The 26323-nt window shown below is 39.4% G+C and overlaps 1 protein-coding gene and 1 non-coding gene across 2 annotated transcripts; one reads left to right on the top strand and one right to left on the bottom strand.

Annotated features, from left to right (window-relative positions):
• Positions 1-1268: 1268 nt before the first annotated feature.
• On the bottom strand, positions 1269-1387 carry LOC134632511 (5S ribosomal RNA). The gene has a single exon (XR_010094518.1). It is a non-coding gene; the product is annotated as a 5S ribosomal RNA (ribosomal RNA).
• Positions 1388-2185: 798 nt separating this feature from the next.
• Positions 2186-23989, top strand: sf3b3 (splicing factor 3b, subunit 3). The gene is made up of 27 exons (XM_063477738.1): positions 2186-2292; positions 2839-2966; positions 3323-3478; positions 3774-3944; positions 6148-6320; positions 6523-6664; positions 7028-7140; positions 7411-7548; positions 8172-8275; positions 8355-8520; positions 8661-8756; positions 9135-9207; positions 9621-9772; positions 10697-10852; positions 11547-11702; positions 13162-13305; positions 13602-13724; positions 13939-14093; positions 14268-14442; positions 14902-15107; positions 15666-15822; positions 17450-17575; positions 19225-19437; positions 19572-19670; positions 22244-22387; positions 22531-22635; positions 22750-23989. Exons 2-27 carry the CDS (start codon positions 2897-2899, stop codon positions 22888-22890), a joined length of 3654 nt encoding a protein of 1217 aa, XP_063333808.1. The 5' UTR covers positions 2186-2292; positions 2839-2896; the 3' UTR covers positions 22891-23989.
• Positions 23990-26323: the final 2334 nt, after the last annotated feature.

Consider the following 26323-nt stretch of genomic DNA (forward strand, 5'->3'; position numbering starts at 1 on the left):
GTCATCCCCAACCAGTTGCTCGTCCTTGAGCCTCATTCTGCCGAACATTTCTTAAAAGGGCTTTTTTCCATCCCACCATCCCCAAGTGCTTGCTCATAGGGGATTATTTAATTGTTAGGGTGTCTCTAATATTTTTAAGGTCTTTTATTTATTATATTTAACAATTATTATTGTAAAATGGTGCTATATAAATCAAATGTACTCAAATTAAACTCCCATTTAAACCTAAAGTCGTCTCACCCAATTTGGACGTCCAGCCTAAAAGAATACTACAATATCAACCAGAAATTAGAAGCATAGCCAGCAGCTGTTATATTTAGTTTCTAATTTAATCATTTTGGCTGGTTTAAAAATAAACACTCATAAAAGATCATTGTTTCATTGTCTGGTTTATTCTTTTCCCATTTATCGATTATCCAAGTCCTTAAAACACACACATGTAGATATGAATAATTCAGTCATAGAAATATTAATGTACTGAGATCCTGCGCTCTTACATGGAGATATAAAACTGTTTTTGTTAAACAATGACCTCTTTATTGCTTGATAGTATAAAATAAAACTATTTTGTCCATACTTTTAAAAAACAATGTAATGGCACCAAAGTAACAACTTCCTGTTCAAAAGAGAAGTTTAGTTTTTAGCTTTATGAAAATGGCTGTGCTAGGTTTATTGCTGTCACTGTACACTCGCTCAGTCATCATCCTTTTCTAATTTAGAGATGTATCCTGTTTAGTGGTGCCAATCTGAGGATGTAGCAGTTGTAGCTCCAACTGTCAGAAAAAAGGGCTTTCACATTGCACGAGTTATATGAAACGAGGTAACTGTTGAGTGCAGAGTTCAAAGCTGGTCTGACAGACACCGGTCCTGCAGCAGACAGGCTCACAGTGGGATTGAGAAATAAACACTTCTCTACCAGACTGAAACTGTGAGAAGAACAATAACCTAGTCCCCCACTGACTGTACAAATATAAATGTATTTTTTAGTTGTTAATTATCGAGTTCATGTGCATAAAAACATGTACTGGTGCTCTGTGCATGTACAGCGATACTGATATAACGCAGGAAGAATTGGACCTTACAGCATCTGTGGAAGTGCTCTTTGTGTAGGACTCACAAGGCAAGCCTGTACTAGAGAATGAGCTAAAGCAGCTCAAATTAGTTTCAGTGTTTAAACTGTCATTTGTATTTTTTCAAAGCAAAAGCCAATGCTGTCGCCACTGAGTGAGCATCAGCGCCCTCTGCAGTTTGTGTGTAGAAGTCAAAAAAGCTTACAGCACCTGGTATTCCCAGGCGGTCTCCCATCCAAGTACTGACCAGGCCCGACCCTGCTTAGCTTCCGAGATCAGACGAGATCGGGCGTGTTCAGGGTGGTATGGCCGTAAGCGAGAACGATAATACATAAAACGCATTTTATAGGTGGCAAATGTCACACCGTTCGATATACACTTTCGTGTTTTACAGCGAAAACATGCAATCCTTCGTTATAAACTGCAGCTTCAACATTGAGCTACAAGAATGCTTTTCCCGCAGTAACATCTCAATAATAACACTTGTTAGTTTATTACAGCACAGTGTTAAAGTGACAGAGAGCACACAGTGTGTTAGGACGATTTGTGACGTCTCCTAATGCGTTTTTATGAAGGTACGTCTGTGTATATCAGTGATCATTATATAACTAACCTAACAAACTGCTTTTACTTTGTTTGCTTTTATTTTCTGATTTCCCATCATTTCTGCCTACCTTGGTGCTGCTGGACCTCCCCGCATTTCTCTCACGTCCCTCCCATGGGCCACCCCATTTTAAAAATCCTGCTAAATTTTTCTTAACAGTTCTGTAATTAAGTTAAATGTAACTTAATATCAAGGACACAAACATAATTGTTTATTTTCTACATTTTGCCTTTCTTTTCTGGTGTGCAACAAGCATACAGGTTATTTATTGTTTTCGACTAAATAGTAGGTGTAGAGCGCTATCATGATAAAGCGTGCAGAAGACAGGGGCAATAAATGTAGTGGGAAACTATTTTACAGATATTGTTTTTCTGGCGCCCATTCGCGATAATTCCGTTAATCTTGAGGTCTTTGTCGTCATCTGCTGTGCACAATGCAGTACTACAGTCTCGCATTTCCGTCAGGCACTGTGTGGGCCAGCTCTTGCGACGGCGTTTTTGGCTGGCAAAGGACCCACCAACGGCGGTTCAGCGTCGGCTTCTCAGGGTGTCAAGGAAATAGTTTTCGTAAATGAAACTTTATCCATCTGAAATCAGAGTCATCTTACTAAACACACCGGTAAATATTATATCTTGCAGAACTGCATCTTTTCCGCAATTAAACGGACGTTTTATGTGTGTGAAGTTTGAACTAGCTAAAGTAATATAGCAAAAAAAGGGGGGGGGGAAACGTTAAGCAGAAGTGGCGCTTTGTATGAATGGGCCATGTTCTCAGACTTTTGGATTGATGTAAACGATCGTTTTGAGTGGTTTAAATTCGTGTTAAAGGAATGCTTGACCCCTATTGCACGGTTTACAAGCACAGAGGTAGTAAATAAATGTCCGGTGAACGTTAATTTTCTCACAGCTAATGTTTAGCTAACGTTAGCGGCGCCGTAGTTTTTGTGTCCAGCAAACACTACACCTCTCCATCAACTTTTCATAGCAATATTGTGATGAGTGCAGTCGCTATGTATTGCTCCACAGTCCCACTACAGCTGACCTCAGTTTGAAGAGCCCTCATTTGTCACCAGTGCGACCGCGTAGCTTATTGTGACTTTGTCCAGTGGTCTCCAACTTCTTGGTTCCTTACTGTAAATACACTTTTGGTTTTCTTTGTTTACAGTTCTGAGCCGGGTTAAGCGCTCTTTCAGCTTTCTCTGAATAAGATTTGAGTGGAAGCCATGTTTCTCTACAACCTCACCCTGCAGCGTGCCACCGGCATCACCCATGCCATCCATGGAAACTTCTCAGGTGAATTTGCGCCAGATGTCACTGCTTTATGTCTGGTTAGGTCATGGTTAATTTATCAAAGCTTGGTACCCCTGCTTTATTGTCAAAGAAGCCTTAAACTGCAATCTCTATGAGAATTAGCACTAATTAGCATTAATTGTTTTATTTAAGTATCTTTTCTTGTGTTTGTATAGTCGTTAGAATTTATCCTATCATGGTGTTTCACTCATTATGTTGATGGAGATAATGTAAAGCATAGTTTTCTCATGGTTAAATAATACATAAAAGACATACAAATAATGCTTTTTTAAAAGCAGGATTTAGGTAAAACCATAAAAAAATATCCACGTGATATGTCTGATATTATGTTTTGGTAGGAACCAAGATGCAGGAGATTGTTGTTTCCAGAGGAAAGATCCTGGAATTATTACGGCCAGATGCCAACACAGGGAAGGTGCACACTCTTCTCACAATGGAAGTGTTTGGCATCATCAGATCCCTGATGGCCTTCAGACTCACTGGAGGAACCAAAGGTACAGAAATGACATCATATGCACTCACATGCATATGTTTGTAACTCTAAACATGGATTGCACAGATTAAATGGTATGTATTAATAATTTTCTCTTAAGTGGTTTTTATTAAATTTTTTGTCTGACACTAGAGTTTTGTTTGTAGTTGCTTTCTTTTTTTATTCATTTACAATTAGAAGGGGAAGTTGGCCTCCATTGGCTTTCATTACCTAAGCTTTAATTACATGATAGTATCATAATTAATCTAATGTTGACATGCTGGTTTCGTTTCTAAGTGATATTTATGTATTTTTAGATTACATTGTTGTGGGGAGTGACAGTGGTCGTATCGTCATCCTGGAGTATCATCCATCAAAAAATATGTTTGAGAAGATCCACCAGGAAACATTTGGGAAGAGCGGTTGCCGCCGTATTGTTCCTGGACAGTTCCTTGCTGTTGACCCAAAAGGCAGAGCTGTAATGATAGGTGAGAATTTTATGAAGTATGCATGAAATCAGCATTAGACCATTATGAGGAGTCCATCATATCAGACAGAACACAGATGTTTGTGCTCTGTTTAGTTTTATATTGCTATTTTCCTTCTCTCATAAGATGAGCACCCTTTCTTTGACAAAGATGAACAAGAGCATACTGTTTTTTTTATCATACACACTGCTAGGATTTTGTGTGTAATCTACTGTGGTGTGTTTAGCGTTGGATGTAATCACCACGAAAAAGCCAGTTCAGTGCCAGGAAAAACCCTTACATTACAAGCCAACACTGAAAACTATATACTCCAAAAGAGTCCATCAGTTAAGACTGATGTGTTTTAAAGGTATTTATTCTAATGTACGTTTTTATTTTATTTTTTTTAGGGTTATACAGTGTGTGTGAATCTGCAGCTTTGAAACTGCATGTAGCTCTTTGCAGCAAGACTTTATACAAACTGGCCTGTAGTGATTTTCAAATAACTTAATGTGGTATTTAATTTATTTGTTGTTAAAGTAGGCTGCGTTTAATTTTAATCCTTTGAGTCCTACTTGCATTTGAGCAAAGTGGGCCTGGATAGCTTTATAACATCTATGTACCTAAGTAGGCCTAAACATACTAACAGATGCCTCTTTTTTTCTCCCCCAATTCAAAATTGTTCCATTTGGTGATAAGTTACTTTTATGATTTGACAAATGCAACAAAACATGACATTTTAACAAACCTGCAAAGTTGATAGGTTTTATAATATGTTTTGTGGCTCCATACAGTTATTTATTTATTCATTTATTTATTTATTGGCAAAGACAAAGGTTGTCAGCCTATTGGATGATAATTTGGTTTATAGACTGATGATTATTTTTCTTTTATTTGGGCCTTGGTGTGTTAGTATAATGTCAGTGGTGTAAATATTGCTATAATTGACCTAACCCCAAGAGCCTTACAGGTGCTTAAGATAATAAACCAGCATCAAATGCTATAAATTTGGTAGTTCTACATCAGATAATTTTACCTTTGACAGAAGTGTTTTGTGGAACAATTATGATGTTAAATAATGTGTGCTGAATTACTATTGTTTAAATCCTGAAGAAAAGTTATATATACACTAGGGGTGCAACGATACTCGTATCGATATTGAACCGTTCGATACAGTGCTTTCGGTTCGGTATGCATGTGTATCAATCAATACAAAATTTTAAATTTATTTTATCAACTTTTCTTCTGACGATGCTGTCTGTGTTGAGAGCTCAGTGGATCTGCGTTCGACTACTCCGCCTAGGCTGCACTGTCGAGCACAGATCCACTGAGCGCAGCGCAAGCTAGCAAGACAGAAGCTAAGCTCGTTGCAACATGGCAAATTGAACCTCCCCCACCCTCATTCAGATATGGCCTTTGGAACTATTTTGGTCTTCATGTGAAGTATGACCCTGAAGGTAAGCGCGTCATGGACAAAAGTAAAACAGTATGTCGGATGTGCCACGCAATGCTCAATTACATGGGTGGGAACTACTGCGTTAGCGCAGTTTGCTCGTTAACGTGTTGACGCTGTCCAGCCCCACGCACGGGGCGATCCGCGGTAGCTCGTTAACGGAGATTTGCCGTGTTGTGGCGTTAACGTCATTTCAGATTAACGCTGACAGCTCTAGTGGGAACGCAATGAATATGACTGCACATTTACTCCGACATCATCCTAGTGCAAAGACAAGTGGAAGCAGACAAAAACAACAAGCACGCATGCTACAGACTTTACCCGTGTCATTTAGACCGCCGTTAGCACATGATTCTCCTTATGGGGACCTGATATGTTTAATATGCTGCTGAGAGTATACCCCAGAAGAAGCGTATAGTATAGCTTTTATTTTGGAAAGAGCCATTTCTCTGTAATTAACTCTCTTTTCCAAAGATGAGGGATTTCTCCATCAGATATTTATTTTTTTATTACTTTGTCATTTCAGCAACATTAAATTTAAAAACTGTACTTTTGAGTTAAAATATATATTTATAATTTTAATAAATGACAAATTAAAAAAGCATGAACATTTTTTTTTTGTATCGAAAAAATATCGAACCGTGACACCAAAGTATCGAACCGAACCGTGAATTTTGTGTATCGTTGCACCCCTAATATACACATATAAATAGTTGCATTAAAACCAGTTAAATGAAGCACTTTAATATGTTTTGTCATTTATCTGACTAGGAGCGATAGAGAAACAGAAGCTGGTGTATATTCTGAACAGAGATGCTGCTGCAAGACTGACCATCTCCTCTCCACTGGAAGCCCATAAAGCAAACACACTGGTCTACCACGTGGTTGGGGTCGATGTTGGGTTTGAAAATCCCATGTTTGCCTGCTTAGAGATGGACTATGAGGTAAGGACACAAAGCACAAATGTGCAGGGCTGCTGAATTTCACATACACTGAACTGTTGTTGTGTGATGAGTTTTCATGTCTCTTCTCTGACTGTCACTGGAGAAAGATTTAACTTCTCTGACCTCAGCATGACTTTAATTGAAAAAAACAGTCATGTTTTGTTTGTTTACCAGAATAATCATGTGTGTTTAATGTCTACAGGAAGCTGACAACGACCCAACAGGAGAAGCTGCTGCCAACACACAACAGACGCTCACCTTTTACGAGCTGGATCTTGGCCTGAACCATGTGGTCCGCAAGTACAGCGAGGCATTGGAAGAACATGGAAATTTCCTCATAACTGGTGAGCATTTGAGTAGTGTTGGTCATATATAAAGGAAACAACAGTAGTGCTATTCATCAGGTAGGGAGTAGTTGAAATATCAACATTTATGCAAATTGATTTGCTTTCAGAAGATAATCATTGCAGCGAGGTTACAAAGAATTGTTACATCAATGTGTTGTAGATGTGATGAGTTTGTCATGTCTCTTCTCTGAGAAACACTGGAGAAAGATTCAACCTCTCTGATCTCTACAAAAGTTTACCAACGCAATAGCACAGCGCCAGATGTTATGTTGTAAAATAAAGATTACTGTGCTTTTTTGAAATTCTTACTCTTTCATCATTATGTTTTTTAAAAATGACAACCCTTCTAAATGCTTCTAGTTCCTGGTGGTTCTGATGGGCCCAGTGGGGTTTTAATCTGCTCTGAAAACTACATCACGTACAAGAATTTTGGAGACCAGCCTGACATTCGCTGTCCCATTCCACGGCGTAGAGTGAGTCCTTCTTACAGGAATGCACATTAAAAAGCAAATATTTATAGTACAGGATTTCCTGTGCAGATTTTAAGTGTGTTTTGATCCATCATAACATCAGTACACATCATGAGACTTTACCTGATTTTAAGCTGTGAGTCACTAAGTAGATTTTAAACATTTTTTTCTCTGTTCATGTGGAATTTTGGTTGTTTTGCAAGTCCCACATTGTTCTTTGCATGAACGTCTATTTTCATCCTCCCTCACATTCTCTTCTGCTCCACCCCACAGAACGACCTGGATGACCCAGAGCGTGGCATGATATTTGTGTGCTCAGCTACCCACAAGACCAAGTCCATGTTCTTTTTTCTGGCCCAGACTGAGCAGGGAGACATCTTTAAGGTTACTCTAGAAACTGATGAAGAAATGGTAAGGATGGATTGAAACTAGACATTTTTAACAAATTTATTTAATGGGACTAATTATGGTCACTTCCAGCTTCCGTTTTTTTCTTTATTTTTTTCTTTCTTAGAATCACAGTTGCTTGATTAACAAACACTAGATAAACATGTCGTATTTATCTTATCCTGCCCAGTTTATGTAATTGCTCAGTTTATCCAATGTCTGAAAATAGGCTTTTTACTCGATTTCTTTTTCATGGCTCATCTTTTTAAAAGCTCACTTTCAATTTGATTAGCTCCCTCAGCTTCTTCAAAAAGAGTCAAATGCTTATAAACTCACTCTTTTACTTTTATAGGGAAATCTGTAGCGTGTTGACATTAGCTTAGCAAGAAAGTAGCAATCGCAAATACTCTTGTTCTCAGCAGGGATTACTTTTAAATTCTTCATTAACATTTCTTAAACTTTAGACATTATGTGTGTGAATGTGTGTGTGAATGGGTGGATGACTGAACGTGTAAAGCGCTTTGGGGTCCTTAGGGACTAAGTAAAGCGCTATACAATTACAGGCCATTTACCATTATTGGTTTTCTATTTATGCTCATTATAATACATATTCCCGTAATAAAAAAAGATGCTTGTTTGGCTCTTAGGTCACAGAAATTAGGCTGAAGTACTTTGACACAATTCCCGTTGCAACAGCGATGTGCGTCCTGAAGACTGGCTTCCTCTTTGTGGCTTCAGAGTTTGGAAATCAGTAGGTTGCAAACAGAAACTCAAGTGTTTCTTTTCGTATCTCTCAGTCTTTGATTAACCTCTATTTCTCTTTCCCTTAGTTACCTTTACCAGATTGCCCACTTGGGTGATGATGATGATGAGCCCGAGTTCTCATCGGCAATGCCGCTGGAAGAGGGAGACACCTTCTTCTTTCAGCCACGCCCACTTAAAAATCTTGTGCTGGTGGATGAACAGGAGAACCTGTCACCAATCATGTCCTGTCAGGTGAGTGTCTTGTCAGATGAACATGGGGACTAATCTAATTGCCTGAACTTGTTGCGGTGTGAGACAGAAAGATTTTTTTCTTAAATCTTAAACCAGAACATTTCTGGCTCATTGACTACTCTCTTCCTACTTTCTTCCAGATTGCTGATTTGGCCAATGAGGACACACCTCAGCTTTATGTAGCATGTGGACGAGGACCCCGGTCCACTCTAAGGGTCCTTCGGCACGGACTGGAGGTACACACACTGTTTTTTCTAACGTAATTAGAGAAAGCCCACACATGTACTTTGCTGGCTGTGAAATTGATGAGTTTTTTCATGTCTCTTCTCTGAACAAATACTGAAGAGTCTTTTACTATCTCTGATTCCAGCAAACACACAAAGCCTTCTTTTCATATCACACTTTGAACGACTGTTAGCTTGGTGTCACGTTTTTCCCAGCCTTTAAGTTACACTCACAATGTTGGCTGTACCCTGTTAATGTCTTACTTCCATTACTGTGAAAATGAGCTTTTAAAAATGGTTTGTTGTGTTTGTCTTTGTAATGATGATAAACTTTCAATTTTCTTTTTCTTTCCCCCACCCTGTCTGTTCCCCTCTCTCCGCCTCTGTCAGGTTTCAGAGATGGCTGTGTCTGAACTACCCGGTAACCCCAATGCTGTGTGGACTGTACGCAGACATGTAGAAGGTAAGAATATTCTTGTTCCAGGATGTGTGTGGCTAATCAAGGTTATAAAACATGCTGAAAGTAAGAAAAGTCTGTGAAACATATTCCTGTTATGTTAATGTACATCACTGGTTAGCTGTTTAGTATAAGATGTTAGGGAGCCACTCACCACTAGCTGGAGCAGCTGCCCTGACAGACATCCCTCTGTTTGTGATGTGACAGCCACATGAAGTAGTGTGGCGCTGCAGTACATGCATGCAGTACTGCATGCATGTACATGCTGGAGATGAACAGTTCTTTGCTGACTCTATCAAAGTAAACTAACATATAACCACCTACTGAAACAGTGTGTAACCAAACTTGTGTGTTCAATGCCATTAGTAATTTTGTTTTTTTTTTCTTCTGATCATTACTGTGTTTACTCTGTTTCTTAGATGAGTTCGATGCCTACATTATTGTGTCTTTCGTCAATGCCACTCTGGTTCTGTCCATCGGTGAGACTGTAGAAGAAGTGACAGATTCTGGTTTTCTGGGAACAACACCCACTCTCTCCTGCTCACTCCTGGGTGAAGATGCGCTTGTACAGGTGCGTAAATGTACCTCATCTGCACATCACCTTTGGGTATTTTCACCACTGCGCCATTTAGTCCATTTAAGTCAAACTGTGGCTTATTTTCTTACATGGTGGGGTTCGTTTGTTGAGATGTTAGAACAGGTGTTCTCTGCCCAGTTCCAAGTGAACTTCAGAGCAGTTTGTTTATTGTGTGAATGTGATTCAACTTTGAGCTGCTCAGGTGCACATTACAAGTTTGAGCTAAACACCTTCCCATAGCCAAATATGCTTTGCATTCTGGGATGTGGCAGGGTACCGTAGACGTGCAAAGGTCAGTACGGGTTTGCAACCAGCTGTGAAATGAATATAAATTGTCCATGTTCTCAAATGGTTCAGAACACAGCACTTCCTGTATTTTGTATTCTTGTTGCTCCTGGTCCAAACACATGAGCTGGCCAATAACTTCACTGAACATTCTCAAGTGGTTTGTAATGACACGTTCTGGCTTGCTCTGTGTGAGGAGAAACCATACCATGGGTAAAAGCTACACGTGTAAGAGTAAAGAGTAAACGAAGTATAGGTGTAAAAACACCCTTAGACATTGCAAAGAAATTTCAAAGTAATGCAGATGCACATGAGCAGCTTTGATAATTGCATTTTATCACAATTCCAATAATTTCTAAAAAAAAAAAACTAAACGAAAACCTTCCTTTGCATCAAAGGAAGCATTTCAAAATTCGAAAATTTGTTTAGTTTTTGTTCAGCAGATGATGTACATTTTAAAGGTTATGCTATCAGTTTCTTTTTGTGTGTTAAGCACAAATAATTAATACAGTTCATGCATTAATTTATCTAATTACACAAAGATGGCCATTTATTCATCATCAACCCAATCTAGTACTTTGTCTTTTCTCTCCATCTTACCTCTGTGGCTCTTTCACTCCCTCCTCCATACAGGTTTACCCAGATGGTATCCGTCACATCCGAGCAGACAAGCGTGTGAACGAGTGGAAAACTCCTGGTAAAAAAACTATTGTCCGCTGTGCTGTGAACCAGCGGCAAGTAGTCATCGCCCTCACTGGTGGGGAGCTGGTCTACTTTGAGATGGACCCGGTAGGGAGAAAATTTCCTCTTTTTTTAAAATGTTTTTTTCTTTCGGCCTATAGTTCGATTATCTTTACTGTGTGAAATAGATCACCTGTTTCTGCTCCGCACTGCACTGTCTTCCCTACACACAGTGAAGTGTTTCATTGACAAGGTTACAGTTATACTGCGTACTAATTAAAAATCAATACAATAGACAGAAATACTGCCATCAATCCTCAGGAATATTGTCCATTGGCAGAATCCTAGTTTCCACTTTCATGCTGTGTTTAACAAGTATTAGTTATGCTTTGTAGTAAAAGGTTTGCACAAAAATACTGCGTTGAGCTTTATGTAGACTATGTGAAGGCCCAGTGCCCTGCTATTTTTAACAGATCTTTAACATTTCAATTTACATTTTTTTCCCCCCCAAAATTATCTTTTTTTGGGGGGGGTTGGGTTAAATCAGTCAAATGATTTGACGGGCTTATTCAGCACTTCATTTTATAAAAGGCAATTTCACAAATGACTGCACAGTTAAATTGCCTTATCATTAGCTTCACTTAATTTATTTTCCTGCAGAGTATCTGATGACTTAATTCTAACATTAATATTGAATATCTCAGGTTCCATATTGAATAGAGGAAGATGACTGAACTGAGGTGACTGAAAATCTGTTTATTAATCCTGCTGCTCTCTTTGTTTCACTTTTGATTTTTTTCAGTCTGGCCAGCTGAATGAGTACACAGAGAGGAAAGAGATGTCTGCAGATGTGGTTTGTATGAGCCTGGCCAACGTTCCTCCTGGTGAGCAACGCTCCCGATTCCTGGCTGTTGGGCTGGCTGACAACACTGTTCGCATCATCTCCCTGGATCCTTCGGTATGAGCTTGACACAGAGATTATCAATGAGACCCTTTTTTGTTTAGGATTGGAGGTGTTGCTCGGAAATTGCTTTTGCTGGTTTATCTGCTGGCATGTGATTGAGCCCATGACAGCTTGTATCCGAACAAGATGTCAGGTACTTTAGTTTTGGGTATGTCTTTGCCAAACCTATCTTTGATGTTTGTCCCTATAGAGGTTTGTTTTGGTCCTAGTAACATTTGGCCGTTCAGTTTATTGTTGATTGACAGCAAAGACTATTTTCACGCTCTGGGGGGACAGACATGCAAATTTTGGGCACTTGTGTTCACTTTTGAAAGCTAGTATCCATTATCTGCTGCACTACAGAAATTCGTTTGCCAGTCATCCTCACAGTATGTGGAGTCAGACTGTGTACTCACACACGCGCGCACACACATGCACATCCCCTTTCAGGCTAAAAATGAGGACATCATGTTGCTTCTAGTTTCTTAATTTATTGCCTTTGCAGTGGTAATGGGTATTTTCAACTGTTGAAACGTTTTTCTCATATTCATAAACCAAACTGTGCTGCTCAGCCAAATTTGCACATTGTCACTGTACTCTCAGGTCTTTCCCATTGTGCAGAATGAGTAACAGAATTTGGCCTGTGTTTAGCATCCAAGTTTGAAGGAATCCATGGTTAACCACTTAAGAATTCCTGGTAAACTTATAAATGTAAAAATGACTGGAAATATACTTCAGCTAGATTTTTAATTGTAGGATTTCCCTGAAGGCTCGGGAGCGTCTGAGATAAATATTAATTTAATGTCAACAATTTCAGCAGCCTTCTGCAGAACCTGCTGAAAGTAAATAATCCCAAAAAACAGAGATGTTTTAGCTGATTAACTTCTACAGAACTTAGTTTAGGCCGTGATGCTCCGTGTACAAGAAATACAGTCCCTCCAAAAGTTCCTACTATCCAGGAAAGGTTCCTGTGGTGGGAACTTGATTAATGATTGGCATAAATCCCTTTAAGGCTAAATTAATCGTAGTTTCTTATTAGGTCAGTACAAAGTAATGTTGTCTTGTTTAGGAACCAATTACATCCTTCCCTTAGGGAAAACTTTGTACAACATGAAAGTTGTCTGATCACTTTTACTGCCTCTTAAGATGACCAGTAACCTTAAAATATTCATTGCACATTAACTGGAGATTTCTGCTTCCCTGTTTAAAATGTGTAAGCCAGAAAATAATGCTTTGGGTATTCAGTAATGTTTTTTTTTTTTTTCCAAAAGGTCTGGGTTAAAATATCTCGTCTGCCTTAACTATTTTAATAGAAGTGTAAATTTTAAAAACTTTAAAAACGATTACAGGATAAGAATCTCTTTTGTTTACGTGCATGTTTAAACAATTGAATGGTGGTTACACAAAAACTTAATGTTCAGATTCCTTTGCATGTTGCTATTTTTCTGACCCCCTGAATCTTTACCATGTTCAGGACTGCCTGCAGCCACTGAGTATGCAGGCCCTACCAGCCCAGCCAGAGAGTCTGTGTATCGTGGAGATGGGAGGGGTGGAGAAACAGGATGAACTTGGAGACAAAGGAACCATAGGCTTTCTCTACCTTAATATTGGGCTTCAGGTATTCTTTCACATTTAAATATCTCAGGTTTCATGTTGAAGTTGAAGACATTTTACTTTTAAATCACAACTCAGTAAAACCAAATTTAATACAGGGATTGTGTACAGGCATGAGTTCAGATCGATCTTGTACCTAAAATCCAAACTGCTAATGTTTTTCATACTTGATCAATTAGCAGTCAGGGAGCACAGTCCAGAGCAAAGATTGTCACAATTGTCATGTTATGTCAGTTTATGTTGCTATACATTTCAACTTATGTATGTTTTCTGCTAATGTGTTTTGCTCCTCCTTCTCAGAACGGTGTGCTTCTGAGGACTGTCTTGGACCCAGTGACTGGAGACTTGTCAGATACCAGAACACGCTACCTGGGATCACGACCTGTTAAACTGTTCAGAGTCAGAATGCAAGGACAGGAAGCTGTATGTAACTCGAACGCTTACTCAGAATCGGCTCATAAATACAAATATGTGCATTTACAAAAAATATTATTGTTTGCTTTGTCAGTTTTTATGCTTGTGATCATATTAAGTCAGAAATATTTGTATCAAACCATAAGATTTAAAAAGAAATTTGTCTTTTTCATCACTGATCATAAATTAATTGATTAATTGATGTCTTTTCTCTTGCTGACAGGTGCTTGCAATGTCCAGTCGCTCCTGGCTCAGCTACTCTTACCAGTCTCGTTTCCATCTGACTCCTCTCTCATATGAGACTCTGGAGTACGCCTCTGGTTTTGCCTCTGAGCAATGTCCAGAAGGCATAGTGGCCATCTCTACCAATACTCTAAGGTATGGATGTACTTAGAGTGAAGAAATCCAGCATCTGTTATGTATTATCACAATTTAAATAACTCTAAATGTCTTATGTTCAAAGTGTTTATAAATCGGCGGAAAGAAAAGTTTATTGAAGGGCGAAAAAATATATTTTTATATAAATCTCACCTGTGCTTGTCTGCCTGGTAGAATCTTGGCTTTAGAGAAACTTGGAGCCGTCTTCAACCAAGTGGCCTTCCCGCTTCAGTACACTCCCAGGAAATTTGTAATCCACCCAGAGACCAACAACCTCATTTTGATTGAAACTGACCACAACGCCTACACCGAGGCCACCAAAGCTCAGAGAAAGCAACAGATGGCTGAGGTATGAATATATCATTGTGACCCAACTAGTGGTGTTAACATCTGTCTGCGGTTACTCTCAGTAATAAATTTATTAAGGGCAGGAAGTCAGCATGTTGGTTATGAACAAGGGAGAACAGAAATTTGTTCCTGTGTGAGTTATTTTTCCAGGTTAGAGCCTAAAAAAGTAGGTTTATTAAATTATATGGATTTAGGGATTTTTCCTGACATCCTTTTACTGTTTTCGCGTTTTTCTCACTGATAAACCCGACTCTACAAATAATGAGAGGTAGAATTTGGTAGTTTAACGGCATTTTGTCCCTGATGATAATTATATTATGAATTATCTTTGTGATGGCAGACAATCCCATCACAGTTCATAGTCTAGAATATCATTTTCATATGTCTGGTTTTATTCAAATAACAGTTGCCAACATGTCATAAACAACAGAAAATCACATCACTTCTTTTGCCACTGTAGGAGATGGTAGAAGCTGCAGGTGAGGATGAAAGAGAACTGGCTGCTGAGATGGCTGCTGCATTCCTAAATGAAAATCTTCCAGAAGCCATTTTTGGTTCACCCAAAGCCGGCGCAGGACAGTGGGCCTCACTAGTGCGGCTGGTTAATCCCATACAAGGTTCAACACTGGATCAAGTGCAGCTGGAACAGAACGAAGCTGCGTTCAGGTGAGTAGTACTCATGATGGGTGGGTTGGGTTTAAGTGAGGTTAAACAGTCTGGCCCTGGGCTGTTTCTCATTTATCATGCCTTTCTCTTTGATGGACAGTGAGCCTCCCAAATTCCAAGCCCTTCATTAATACTCAGTGTTGTTTCTTAATCAGCAGTTGACATAGTGAAAATAGTTTGGGCTGCCATTGTTAGAGGGTCTTCGGTTTATTTCACCTGGTGACAAATTAACCTTTTTCAAAACGACACCTTGTGTTGATTTGTATCAACACCTGCTGAAAACAGGCACAGTATTTTTTTAATGCAGCAAAATGTTTATTAAGGTTTAATTCCATACTATGGGCATCATTTAAAGGTAATAAAATTTGTGATTTTGGAAGGCATGCTGCTGGATCCATCAAAAGCATCACTTTCTGATATAAAACAGTATTTTTGGCCATGTTTTGAAGGTTATAGCTAATATTTTGTGTTAATATATTTCTAAATGATTAGCGTGACTAATCTAAACTAGCAATATAGTATATAGGTGGGTCTGATGTTGTACTTGCTGTTTTTCAGTGTGGCCGCTTGTCGATTCACCAACACGGGTGACGATTGGTACGTCCTGGTCGGTGTTGCCAGAGACATGATTCTCAACCCAAGGTCAGTGGGTGGTGGCTTCATCTACACATATCGACTCGTCAGTGGAGGGGAGAAGCTGGAGTTTGTGCACAAGGTGGGTTTCAGTGACATTAGGGGTTAATTTTATTAAGCTTTTTTTTCCTTGAATATTTATTAGGCTGAAGCTGATTTACATAAATTCACTCTCATCTTTTGCTGTTTATACCGGTGAATACTGATGTAAACATCATAAAAGTGCTTGTCTGTGTCATATTTGACTTTAGTTTGATTCATAAAGCAAATCAACATTTCATTCTATAGGCTCTGCAACACTTTAATGCTTAGGTGCTGTGCTTTGTTTTTTGGCCTTCTGGTGCAGCTGCACGTGTGCAAGTTTTAAAAGATTTCTGCTGTCACTCTGCTGTAACAGTACTCGGAGCTAGTCAGCTGGAGAGCACGTTCAGACCTTGTAGATCTTGTAGCAAGTGCAGCTCTACAATGAAAGGCTGAGTAAATAAAAATAATTCACAGCCCAAGGGAGTTTGAAGAAAATAGTTAGTGTGACAGGCGACTTACAGATGTCAGACAGATGTATATACGGTTTCTTTGGGAGATGTCGGCTTTTATCACCTTTGTGCTTACCCAGGGACTGTGTGCAGGCCATGATTTGAGACAGATGTTAAGACGAGGACTGGACTCGAGGAAAGTCTATTCAGAATGCATGAAGCAAGACAGACTGATACAAAATTTTGATGATGGGATGAAACACAGCTGTTGCTGTCCCTGTTGTCACAGACTCGCTGGGCAATTCCCCAAGAAACTCCACCAGGGTGGAGACGATCAGGGTGAATCAGCCCACATACGTTTGCTACCTGATGTGGATTAACAGGGGAAATGACTCATGAGTGTTGTGTTTCGCAGTGGTGTCAGGAATTTCCCGACCACTTAACCAGATCTGATATTTTAGATGATTCTATCAGGTCACAACTCACTTTTTTCCCTGTTTGTTATATAACCAGAGATATCCGAGTATGCACAATAAGATGACACATTTCTGAGTGCAAACCACTGTCCACTGTCATCTGTATGATGGCTTATATATCTGTGCATTTACATAAAGCACGCAGCTTTCATCTCGAAAGCGGACAGCTCTCGTCATGACAGCATCTTGGATGTAGATGGCTGTGTTGTTGGGTGTATGTTCCAGCAGGGCAAAAAACTAGAAATATCCATCAAACTGTGACGGGCCCGCTGAAGGCCACCGAGAAAGCAGAGCGCCGGGTTGAAAGGTTTTTCCTGTCCAGGATGTCTGACCTCACAACACACTCTTAGTCACTCTCCAGAGGGGAAATTTGGATTCTCAAGTTGCGTTTTAGTTGTAATTAGGGCATATCTTAGACAGGGAAAGTATTGATGATGTCTGACTCATGACTGGTGTAATCTTATTTGAGAAATATAATTTACCAAAATACTTTCTTAATGTTTCAACAGGTAAAGAGTTTGTGTTTATGCGGTTGTTCAGAAGTGCTTTGTAAGCAAATCATTAAAAACTGAACATGTTAAAAATAAACAGCTGGAATCTGTAGTAAATCTAAAACCACAGGCAGAATTCACAGTAGCTGTTTTACAATCTCTTAAGATGACTAAAACTGTGTTTAGTGAGACTTTCTTTCGTCTTCTTTAAAAAGCTCTGTATCCGTTTCAATCTTTATCTGAACCCAGATTGTTTTGTTTATTACTAGACCCCAGTAGAGGACGTGCCTTTGGCAATCGCACCATTCCAGGGACGAGCCCTAGTTGGAGTGGGAAAACTGCTTAGAATCTATGACCTGGGGAAAAAGAAGCTGCTACGCAAGTGTGAGAACAAGGTAAGACAAGGACGTCTGGACACAAACATCTATACACCCTATATAAATATTCTCTCTTCCACCTGCGAATCCCACTTTCTATCGGAGGTTCTTTATAGAGATGATGAATATAGTTGATGATCTGAAAATATAGACGATGAAGAATTAGTCTTTAAAGATTTACTAAAAGGAGCCAACTTTGACCTGACCCATGATGAATGAGTTGATCAGCAGAAGCATCCCGATCCGGGATGTAATCAGGTTTACATCATAAAATTATTAATTTCAGAATAAGAAACAAAAAGTGTCATCATGAACAATAAATAAATAAAATCCAGTTCACTTTTTACTGGACACATCTGATTATAGCTTTCACCAGACTGGCATGGTTTAAACAGATATTACAGCTTTCACAAAGCTAGCTAGCATAAGAAACATCAGAAGATATTGATATTCTATTTGAACATGTGCTGGGTAACCAGCACAACAGGTGCTCAGTACAGTGACACAGAAAAACCGAATCACAATACAAGACATTCGTACTACTGACTTTCACAATAGTTACACTGCTAAATGATAGTCAATAATCTCAGTTGCAGACCTGCATCTTTATTAATTAATCTTGTTAAAAACAACACTGTAGTACAGATGATTATTTATTAAAACTTTCAAATATACTGTAACTGGCTGGTAAATAGTTTTTATCTTAACTCTTTGAAACCAATTTCAAAAAAAGTTTCATCTGTATGCGGATAGCTTTATCTTTGTTTGCACTCTGGGTTTTCCTTCCTGTGAAAAGAAAAGAAAAGGTTTTATCTAATGGTGCATGGCCGATTTGTTCCAGATTAGCCATCAGGGACTTTTTCAAAGTTCCTAATGGCACGACACCTTTATCTTTATTAACCAAAGCAAAACTGCACCGTTTTGTAAGAAGCAGAGGTGCCTTTATATAAAGAACAAACCACCTGAAGGGTATTTTCAATGCAGCAAAGTAATTGTTGTAAACAGGGTCAAGACTGAGTGTGAGGGTGTCTAGTTTTGTGTTTAGGTTTTAGAGGTTTGAAGCACCTGTTGTGCTGTAGAGCAAATTTTTTTCATGAGTGTATGTGATGCATCACGCTTTTGCATAAACATTTTTCCCAGAATGTTTTGGTGGAAATTAACAGCCTGCATTGAAACTTCTCTGTGTAACAGGATATAAAAATAGTGCGGTCTGTTTTGAAACACGTAAGATTTGGACGTGTTTAAGGGGGAAAAACATTGCACTCCTTATGTTTGTGGGGCTTTAACAGTCAAGTGAAGAGCACAAGTTGTATCTAATTAATGAACAGCTGATGTGCAGCAGTGTTGCTGCCTGAGTGTTGTGTTGCAGATAAGATGCATGTAGCTGACAGTTGAGTTAAAACCATACAGTACAGTGCATACATAAACACATGTGCATTGTATAGCACCTCTGGATTATACTTTTAACAATTGTTTCCAGTCTATTTAGTCCCTCCCTTAGTAGTTACATCCTGTAGTGTGTAACTTGATCAGTTTTAATGAGTGTGAGCAAGTCATTTTTCGCAGCGCTGCACAGGACACCACTTGGGGAACATGTCCAGATTGCATTATTTTCCTTTAAAACACTCAATTGAGTGTACCTCACTGCTCTCCTTAACTCTTTGTAGCACATTCCCAACCTGGTGACTGGCATCTACACCATTGGCCAGCGTGTCATCGTGTCTGATGTCCAGGAGAGTCTGTTCTGGGTTCGTTACAGACGTAATGAGAACCAGCTCATCATCTTCGCTGATGACACATATCCCCGCTGGGTGACGACGGCCTGTCTGCTTGATTATGACACCATGGCTGCTGCTGACAAGTTTGGGAACATCAGCATCGTAAGTAAAGGGCAAGAAGTGTTTGGGGGTGTGTATTGTATTTTTGTGGGCCAGAAAACATCAAGACCATCAGCCCTAAACAAAATTTTCTGCGATGACGTAATGTCTCCATGTTTTGTCCTTGGTTTGCTTAGGTGCGTCTCCCCCCTAACACAAGTGATGATGTGGATGAAGACCCCACAGGGAACAAGGCTCTATGGGACAGGGGCCTCCTCAATGGAGCATCACAGAAGGTACACATATGCTTCACCTTTTCACGTTTCTGGAACTTTAACAGTGTGTCTGAGCAGATGAAGCATAGACTCAAAAAAGAGAAGTGAGTGAATTAAAAAGGACATTGTCTCTCTGGATGCCAACAGACAATAAATAAAAGTGAGGTTAAAGAGGTTTAAGGGAAAGACGTGGGTCTTCGATGAGTTTGTGTAAACATCAAGGGACGGGGAAGTTCTTAATGGTAAACCATTCCATACTTTTGGACCAGTGACTGTAAAACTTGGTTTCAAGTCTGTGCGTGGGATGGAGAGCAATGGTTGGTAAGCAAATTTGAGGAATCTGGAGGTGGAATGGAGGGTAAGCAGTTCAGAAATGTGATGTCGTGCCAGTGCCTCGCAGTGCTTTAGAAACAAATAAATGAGTCTTGACAGCTGTTGTTGCCCCGGAGCAGAGGTCTTCAGCTTGACCTCAAAGTGAAAGAACAATTTAGATTTAACATGCATTGTCTGTTCAGACCTGCTTCAAGCTTGTGCATCGGGTTAATGCTTCAAATTTTAAAAAAGCTTAGAGTTACTTTAACATTTAAACAATCCTTCATCATTTTCTGTGACTGAGCAATATAGGCCACAAATGATATCTCAGTATATTTTAAAAAAGTGATATAAGCCAGTATTTTATAAGGTAACAAGAAGTGAGATTATTAAAATGTTAATAATAAAATATACAGTAAGTCATGTAGAAAAGAATGTAGCAGGGGCTTCTGCATTTTGAAGAAAATATCAAAGCACTTTCACTTTCCTGATGTTTAAAATAATAGGACTGGTTCAGATGAGATGTTAAAGGCTGTGTATGTAAAACATGTATGTTTTAACATTAAGTAAATGTATACTTTGAAACTTCATTCATTGTTGGGCCTGTGCTGTTTTGCTCTCTTTTAAACCAAATCTGAACTGCAAAAAGAGAAACTGTGAAAACGGCTGCAAATACAACCCTTACTATACTAAGAGCTTTACATAACGGCAAAGAATTAGCAGTGGATACTGTCTAATTCTACATCTTTTGAGAATATGTTGATTATATTTAAAAAAAATTACCTTACCATTTATGCTTAGAAATTAGTGTAGATGTCAAATGTGGTATTTTAACATTGGTTGCAAAGTACAAAGATTTTTATCCTGCAAGTAGCAAGTGTACACTTTTATGAGGCAAAGAAGAAAACTGTGGGTTTAGGTGGGATAACTGAGGCAGACCTCTGCTACATCGCATGCATCCAGTGCTGAAATCTGGCCCGGTGTACTAATCTGCCTCCCTGGCCACTCCGACCTCCGCAGACACACCACCATCAACCACAAGTTTAACCTACTCTCAAATGCAACACAAGCCACGCACACACAGGAGAAACACACCGGATCACTCATCCCACATTTTAAATCCTGGTCAGAAACTGTTTAGGTAGCACATAGACTGGGAAAGTCCCTCCAGTGTAGTCATTATGAGCTGGTCCCAGTTGCCATTGTGACACAGTGTGTGCTATTTCTGCTTGTGCACGCTGCACGCATAGATTCATTTGAGTTTGGAAATGTACCGTATCTATATATAGACATGGGTGTGGATGTCTTGACTTGTCTTTATTCAAAATGATGTCTGTCTATGCGTCTGTCCAGCCGGCAAGTCATGTGGCTCGGCCAAAATGCTGCCATACATGATATATGCCATACAAAGTAGAGGCTTTTCTACTCTGAGCACTCAAAGCATTTTTCCTTACAAGGCTCATTCACCCAATCACGCAGATTCATATAAGCAGTATTTTCTACTATACCTACTAGTACAGTAGTATCTAAGTATTTTATAACAGTTGCACACTCTAACATCTTGCTTAAGGATACTTTGACATGCACTCCAATAGCCAGGGAATCGATCCATTGAGCTTCCCTTTGATAGATGACTCGCTCTGTCCAGTGCCTGGTGAATGACTATACAAAAAAGTTGATGTCAAATTGACCTCACATCCATTGTGCATGTGTAGATTTTTGTAAGCCAGTGTACAGCTGGGGCTGCAGTGGTCAAACACTTTATATGAAAATTTTTCAGGTGAAATAAACTGTTACAGGTTCAAGTAAGGGGAAGCGGTTGTCTTCTTTGCACATCTTTCTGACTTATTTGTGGAGTACAGAGGTCATTTCGACTCTGCTTGTCCCTCCTTAGTCCCAGATGTGGTCTAATTAGCCTAATATTGAGGTTTTATTACTACACAATGCTGCCTTGGTATTCACAGTACCTTCTGATTACTGTCATCATCATTGGCTTGGTGGTTTCTGGACAGTTATCAGATTAAACCATCAGGACCAATTTCATCCAAGTGGAGGATGAAAGTGTTTCTTATTTTGACTCTGAAAAAATGCAGACTCTGGCAGTTAATGTGCTTTATGTGCACATGCAGCTGTCAGAACAGCCAATCTTCGGAGCTAAAATGACCTCAGGTGACATATCTGATCTGATATATGATCAGATTTTTTATGTCTTAACTTAGTTCCTGGGTATTTTTTCATTCCCTTTTCTCTCTCTCTCTCTCTCTCTCTGTCTCTCTCTCCAGGCTGAGATAATAATGAACTACCATGTAGGAGAGACGGTGTTATCTCTGCAGAAGACTACTCTGATTCCTGGTGGTTCAGAGTCCCTGGTCTACACCACACTGTCTGGAGGCATCGGCATACTAGTCCCATTCACTTCACATGAGGTAAAACACTAAGATCTCATTTATGTGAACACACATGCACACGTTACATGATCCTAAAGTAGTATTGTGTTGCTCAAATGGCCTCCCGATTTCTCTTCCTTCTCTTTTTAAAACCTCCCCGATTTCTTTATTTCGTCCGACAGGATCATGACTTCTTCCAGCACTTAGAGATGCATATGCGCTCAGAGTTTCCTCCTCTTTGTGGCAGGGACCATCTCAGCTTTAGATCCTACTACTTCCCAGTCAAGGTTGGGATTGTTTTTACACATCTGTCTTATTTTTATAATATAGTTTCAACTGCGGAACCTGTTTTAAAATATATATTTGAGGATAACAAAAACAAATTCTGTCATTTTCTCCAGAATGTGATTGATGGAGATCTGTGCGAGCAGTTTAACAGCATGGACCCTCACAAGCAAAAAAGTGTGGCAGAGGAGTTGGACAGAACACCACCCGAAGTCTCTAAGAAGCTGGAGGACATTCGCACTCGCTACGCTTTCTAATCTCACACACGGACATTTCGCACAACACACATGAATTTTACCAATGCATACGTTTCAGGACCCACAGATCGCTGGTTTTCCCAGCTGCGAGTCATCTTTAGTGATTCAGAATGAGGTATTATGCGGTTTACTATGAGCAGACACCAGCTTACATGGAAAAGAAGCCACTCGGCCTTTTAAGTGTCTCACGTTGACCACCTGTGACGCAAGTACCTGCTTTCAAGTGTTTGAGCATTTAGCTGCTGCGTGAACAGGAATGACACACATACTTTTTCACGGGTCAGTTACTGAGAATTTGTCAGGTTTTTATCACCTCCACTCTACAGAAACCATGCATGCAGCACCACAAAGACACGTTACATGGAAACATGACAAAGCTGTTGTTTCTCTAAACATTGAGCAGTAGCTTTGGTGTCTTTCACACTTACATCTGTGCGAGCAGAATTTGGCACAGCTGTATGAGAGTTCACACGCTTGACTGCTTTTTCTGTTCACAAAGAGATCACACTTAGAAAGTGTCAGTCATCGTGTAAGAAAATCATTGTTTTATTTAAAGAGTTTTTGCATTACCCCAGGTAGGAAAGGCTAGTTGGTGTCTAATGTACACAAAGCTGTCTCTGAAATATTTCATTTTTGTGTATCCTTCAGCTTTGACCACAGGAAACTGTGTTTTTTTTGGGTTTTTTAAAATAATTATATAATTTTAATTTGTGCTAATTGGAATAATTTGTTATGACACATACATACCATTGTCCCAGATGGTATAACATTTCCCAGCCCCAAACCCTTCCTGTCTTTGTGATGTCATGTTGGCCCCAGGCTCATTAAAAAGCATATTGCTTACTCACACCTGGGAGCCTAACACAAGCTGACCCCTAACAGTGTGTAAGCTGCAGCCTGCAGTCCAACAAGTGCCGCCGTTCTGTGGAGTTGGTGGAAAAATACTGAAGGTTTGCACTGGGTGTTGTTCTTGTCAGTCCAGTAAATTCCCAACCTCAGCCACAGACATAGCAATCCACAGTAGTCACTGAATTTAGGGGGATTGTGGGACAGGTCAGTGGTCTGTTTTTGTAAATAAAGTTGTTTTTGTTCTTTATAATGCCAAGCGTCTGTATTATTTTATTTTATTCTCTTCACCTTAGTATGTTTGGAGAGCGTCAGTTTGATAAAGGATGTGTGACTATAAATCTTTGTCATCATCAACACATTGGAGGCCCGATATTAAGATTAGTCATGACTGCATATACGCACAGTTGTAGTTGATGGAGATGTAGTACAGCTGTAGTTGATGTGCCGATCAGCTGACGGCTTCTGTAAACATGTGTTTAGTACAGACTCAACAAGGTGAAGCTGCTCAACTTCAAGGTGAGGAGAAAAGATTTAGATGTTGCAGCAATTTAAGTCAATCAAGTCCAGTTATGATGCATTTAGATTGACTTGATGACAAACATAATGGATTCTAGTTTTCAAAAATAAATGTGTTGGACTCGCCTCTTCTTGACATGCGTAAATCCGGGACTGGGGCAATCAGTTAAAAGACTTTGTTGTTGCGATGCAGAATAGCTGCTAACCACCACATGATTTTCCAAGCTGTTGATTATTTTAGAAAACTTGATGTTTTAGTGATTAGACGTGAACCTTTTATTCATTCCCTTCCCTGTCATAAATGGTGCCAACATAAAAATCTGCAGCAAGAAAGAAAATAACTACAATATATGCAGTTAGTGCCATATATATTTTTGGATTCTGATAAATTTTATAGTTTTGACTTTTTTACAACACTGCAGTGGAATTCAAATAAAACAATGAAATGCGACCTGCAGACTTTAAGATTTAATTATACCAGTTTAGCATCCCGAGAATTATAGCTAGTTTTATACATAGAGGCTCAAAACTAATTGGACACGTACAATTGGCTCATTATCTTAAAGATATAGAGTTAAATCAAGTTTTGAACATTTGGTGGCTTTGCACCAGAACTCTCAACATAAGATCCAAGATATTGCAACTAAAAGACCTTCCTGTACTGTAGTGATTAAAACATACACCTCATCAATAGTCCTGACTCCTCAAATATGGTTCTTTATTCTCTGTAGAGGTTTCCATCAAGGTAAGAATACAAATAAGGCTGCATATATTTATTCCTTCCACAGGTGTACATAGTGCCACATAGAGCAGTGAGGCTGCTGTCAGCTGAGAATCTCCCTACGGCAACTTGTTTAACTTGCATAGCAACAAGACTATAAAGATTTGTCACATAAAAGAATAACAAGTGCTCTGCTGCTGCAGAGCCACATCTGGACCAGCGCTTCTGCATGGGGATTTGCCTCTGTGGGAGAAAAGCCAAGAACTCAACCAGACTAAACTTTCCCACTTAGAACAATGGCTCTGTAGGGTTTCATAGAAGTGTAACCACATGGGCAGGTTTTTCAAAATATGTAAAGTGCCTTGTGGTGAAATCCAGAAACCATCTGAGCAGGGTTCACAAGGCACAGGAAAGAAAGTTCAGAATGTATGAAAATACCCAATGCTAATGGAAATCACTGGTTTCCATTAGCAGTCAATTTCAAAATGTTTTATTTTGGAGGAAGAAAGTCAAGCATTCCTGACGTGACAAGAAGGTCTTTGGAACACTGTCAGATCATGCTGGGTTATCAGGTTAAAGCCCACACCAGCTGGAGTGTATGCTGTCATTAAAACCATCAAAATCCAAATCAAAGACATTCTCAGGGATTATTTGAGCTTTTCATAGTTCCAAGGGTTCATGTCTAGTTTGAATCAGCAAAGACTCAAGCAATGAGAAACTGATAGATTAGCCATACTTCCTGTTTCCCGCCTCTGCGTGGAGTTCATTTATCAAACACTGTCTGCTTGTTGATGGGGCAAGCTGTTCAGTAACATATTGCATTAACCACTGAGGAATTACTGCCATCTTTACACAGATTCCTCTATTTTGGGGGACTCACATTTAATTTGATAAATTAGCACAGTCTGCAATGACTGCCTGAAGTGTGAAGCACATGGACATCATAAAATAAATGTTCAACTTTGTGAAGCTCTGGCAGGGCTTTTCTGCAGCCGTCTGTTTGTTTTTTGGCAAATCAGTTGATGTCAGAAAACTCCTGAGTTTGTGCTGCAGAAACAAAGTGAGGTATTTGATTGAATCAGAACTGAGTTTAAATCTCTTCACACTTCAGAGTTCCTCACCACTACATAAATCTTGTTACAGGTGATTCAAGCTTTAAGGTGTCACTGAGGTTTGAAAGGTCAGAAAGCGTCTGTAGCATCTCATTTTCTGTGTACTTTATCACCAAGAAGTGGTTGGTAAAAATGTTTTGCTTCCTCTTTCGTGTCTGTTTCAGTCACATTGCAAGTTGCAGCCTTCAAATTGCTTAACTGCACTGTGATGAAAGCATTCACTGTAACGTCAGAA

Source organism: Pelmatolapia mariae, linkage group LG7, assembly GCF_036321145.2.
Source record: "Pelmatolapia mariae isolate MD_Pm_ZW linkage group LG7, Pm_UMD_F_2, whole genome shotgun sequence".
NCBI lineage: Eukaryota > Metazoa > Chordata > Actinopteri > Cichliformes > Cichlidae > Pelmatolapia > Pelmatolapia mariae.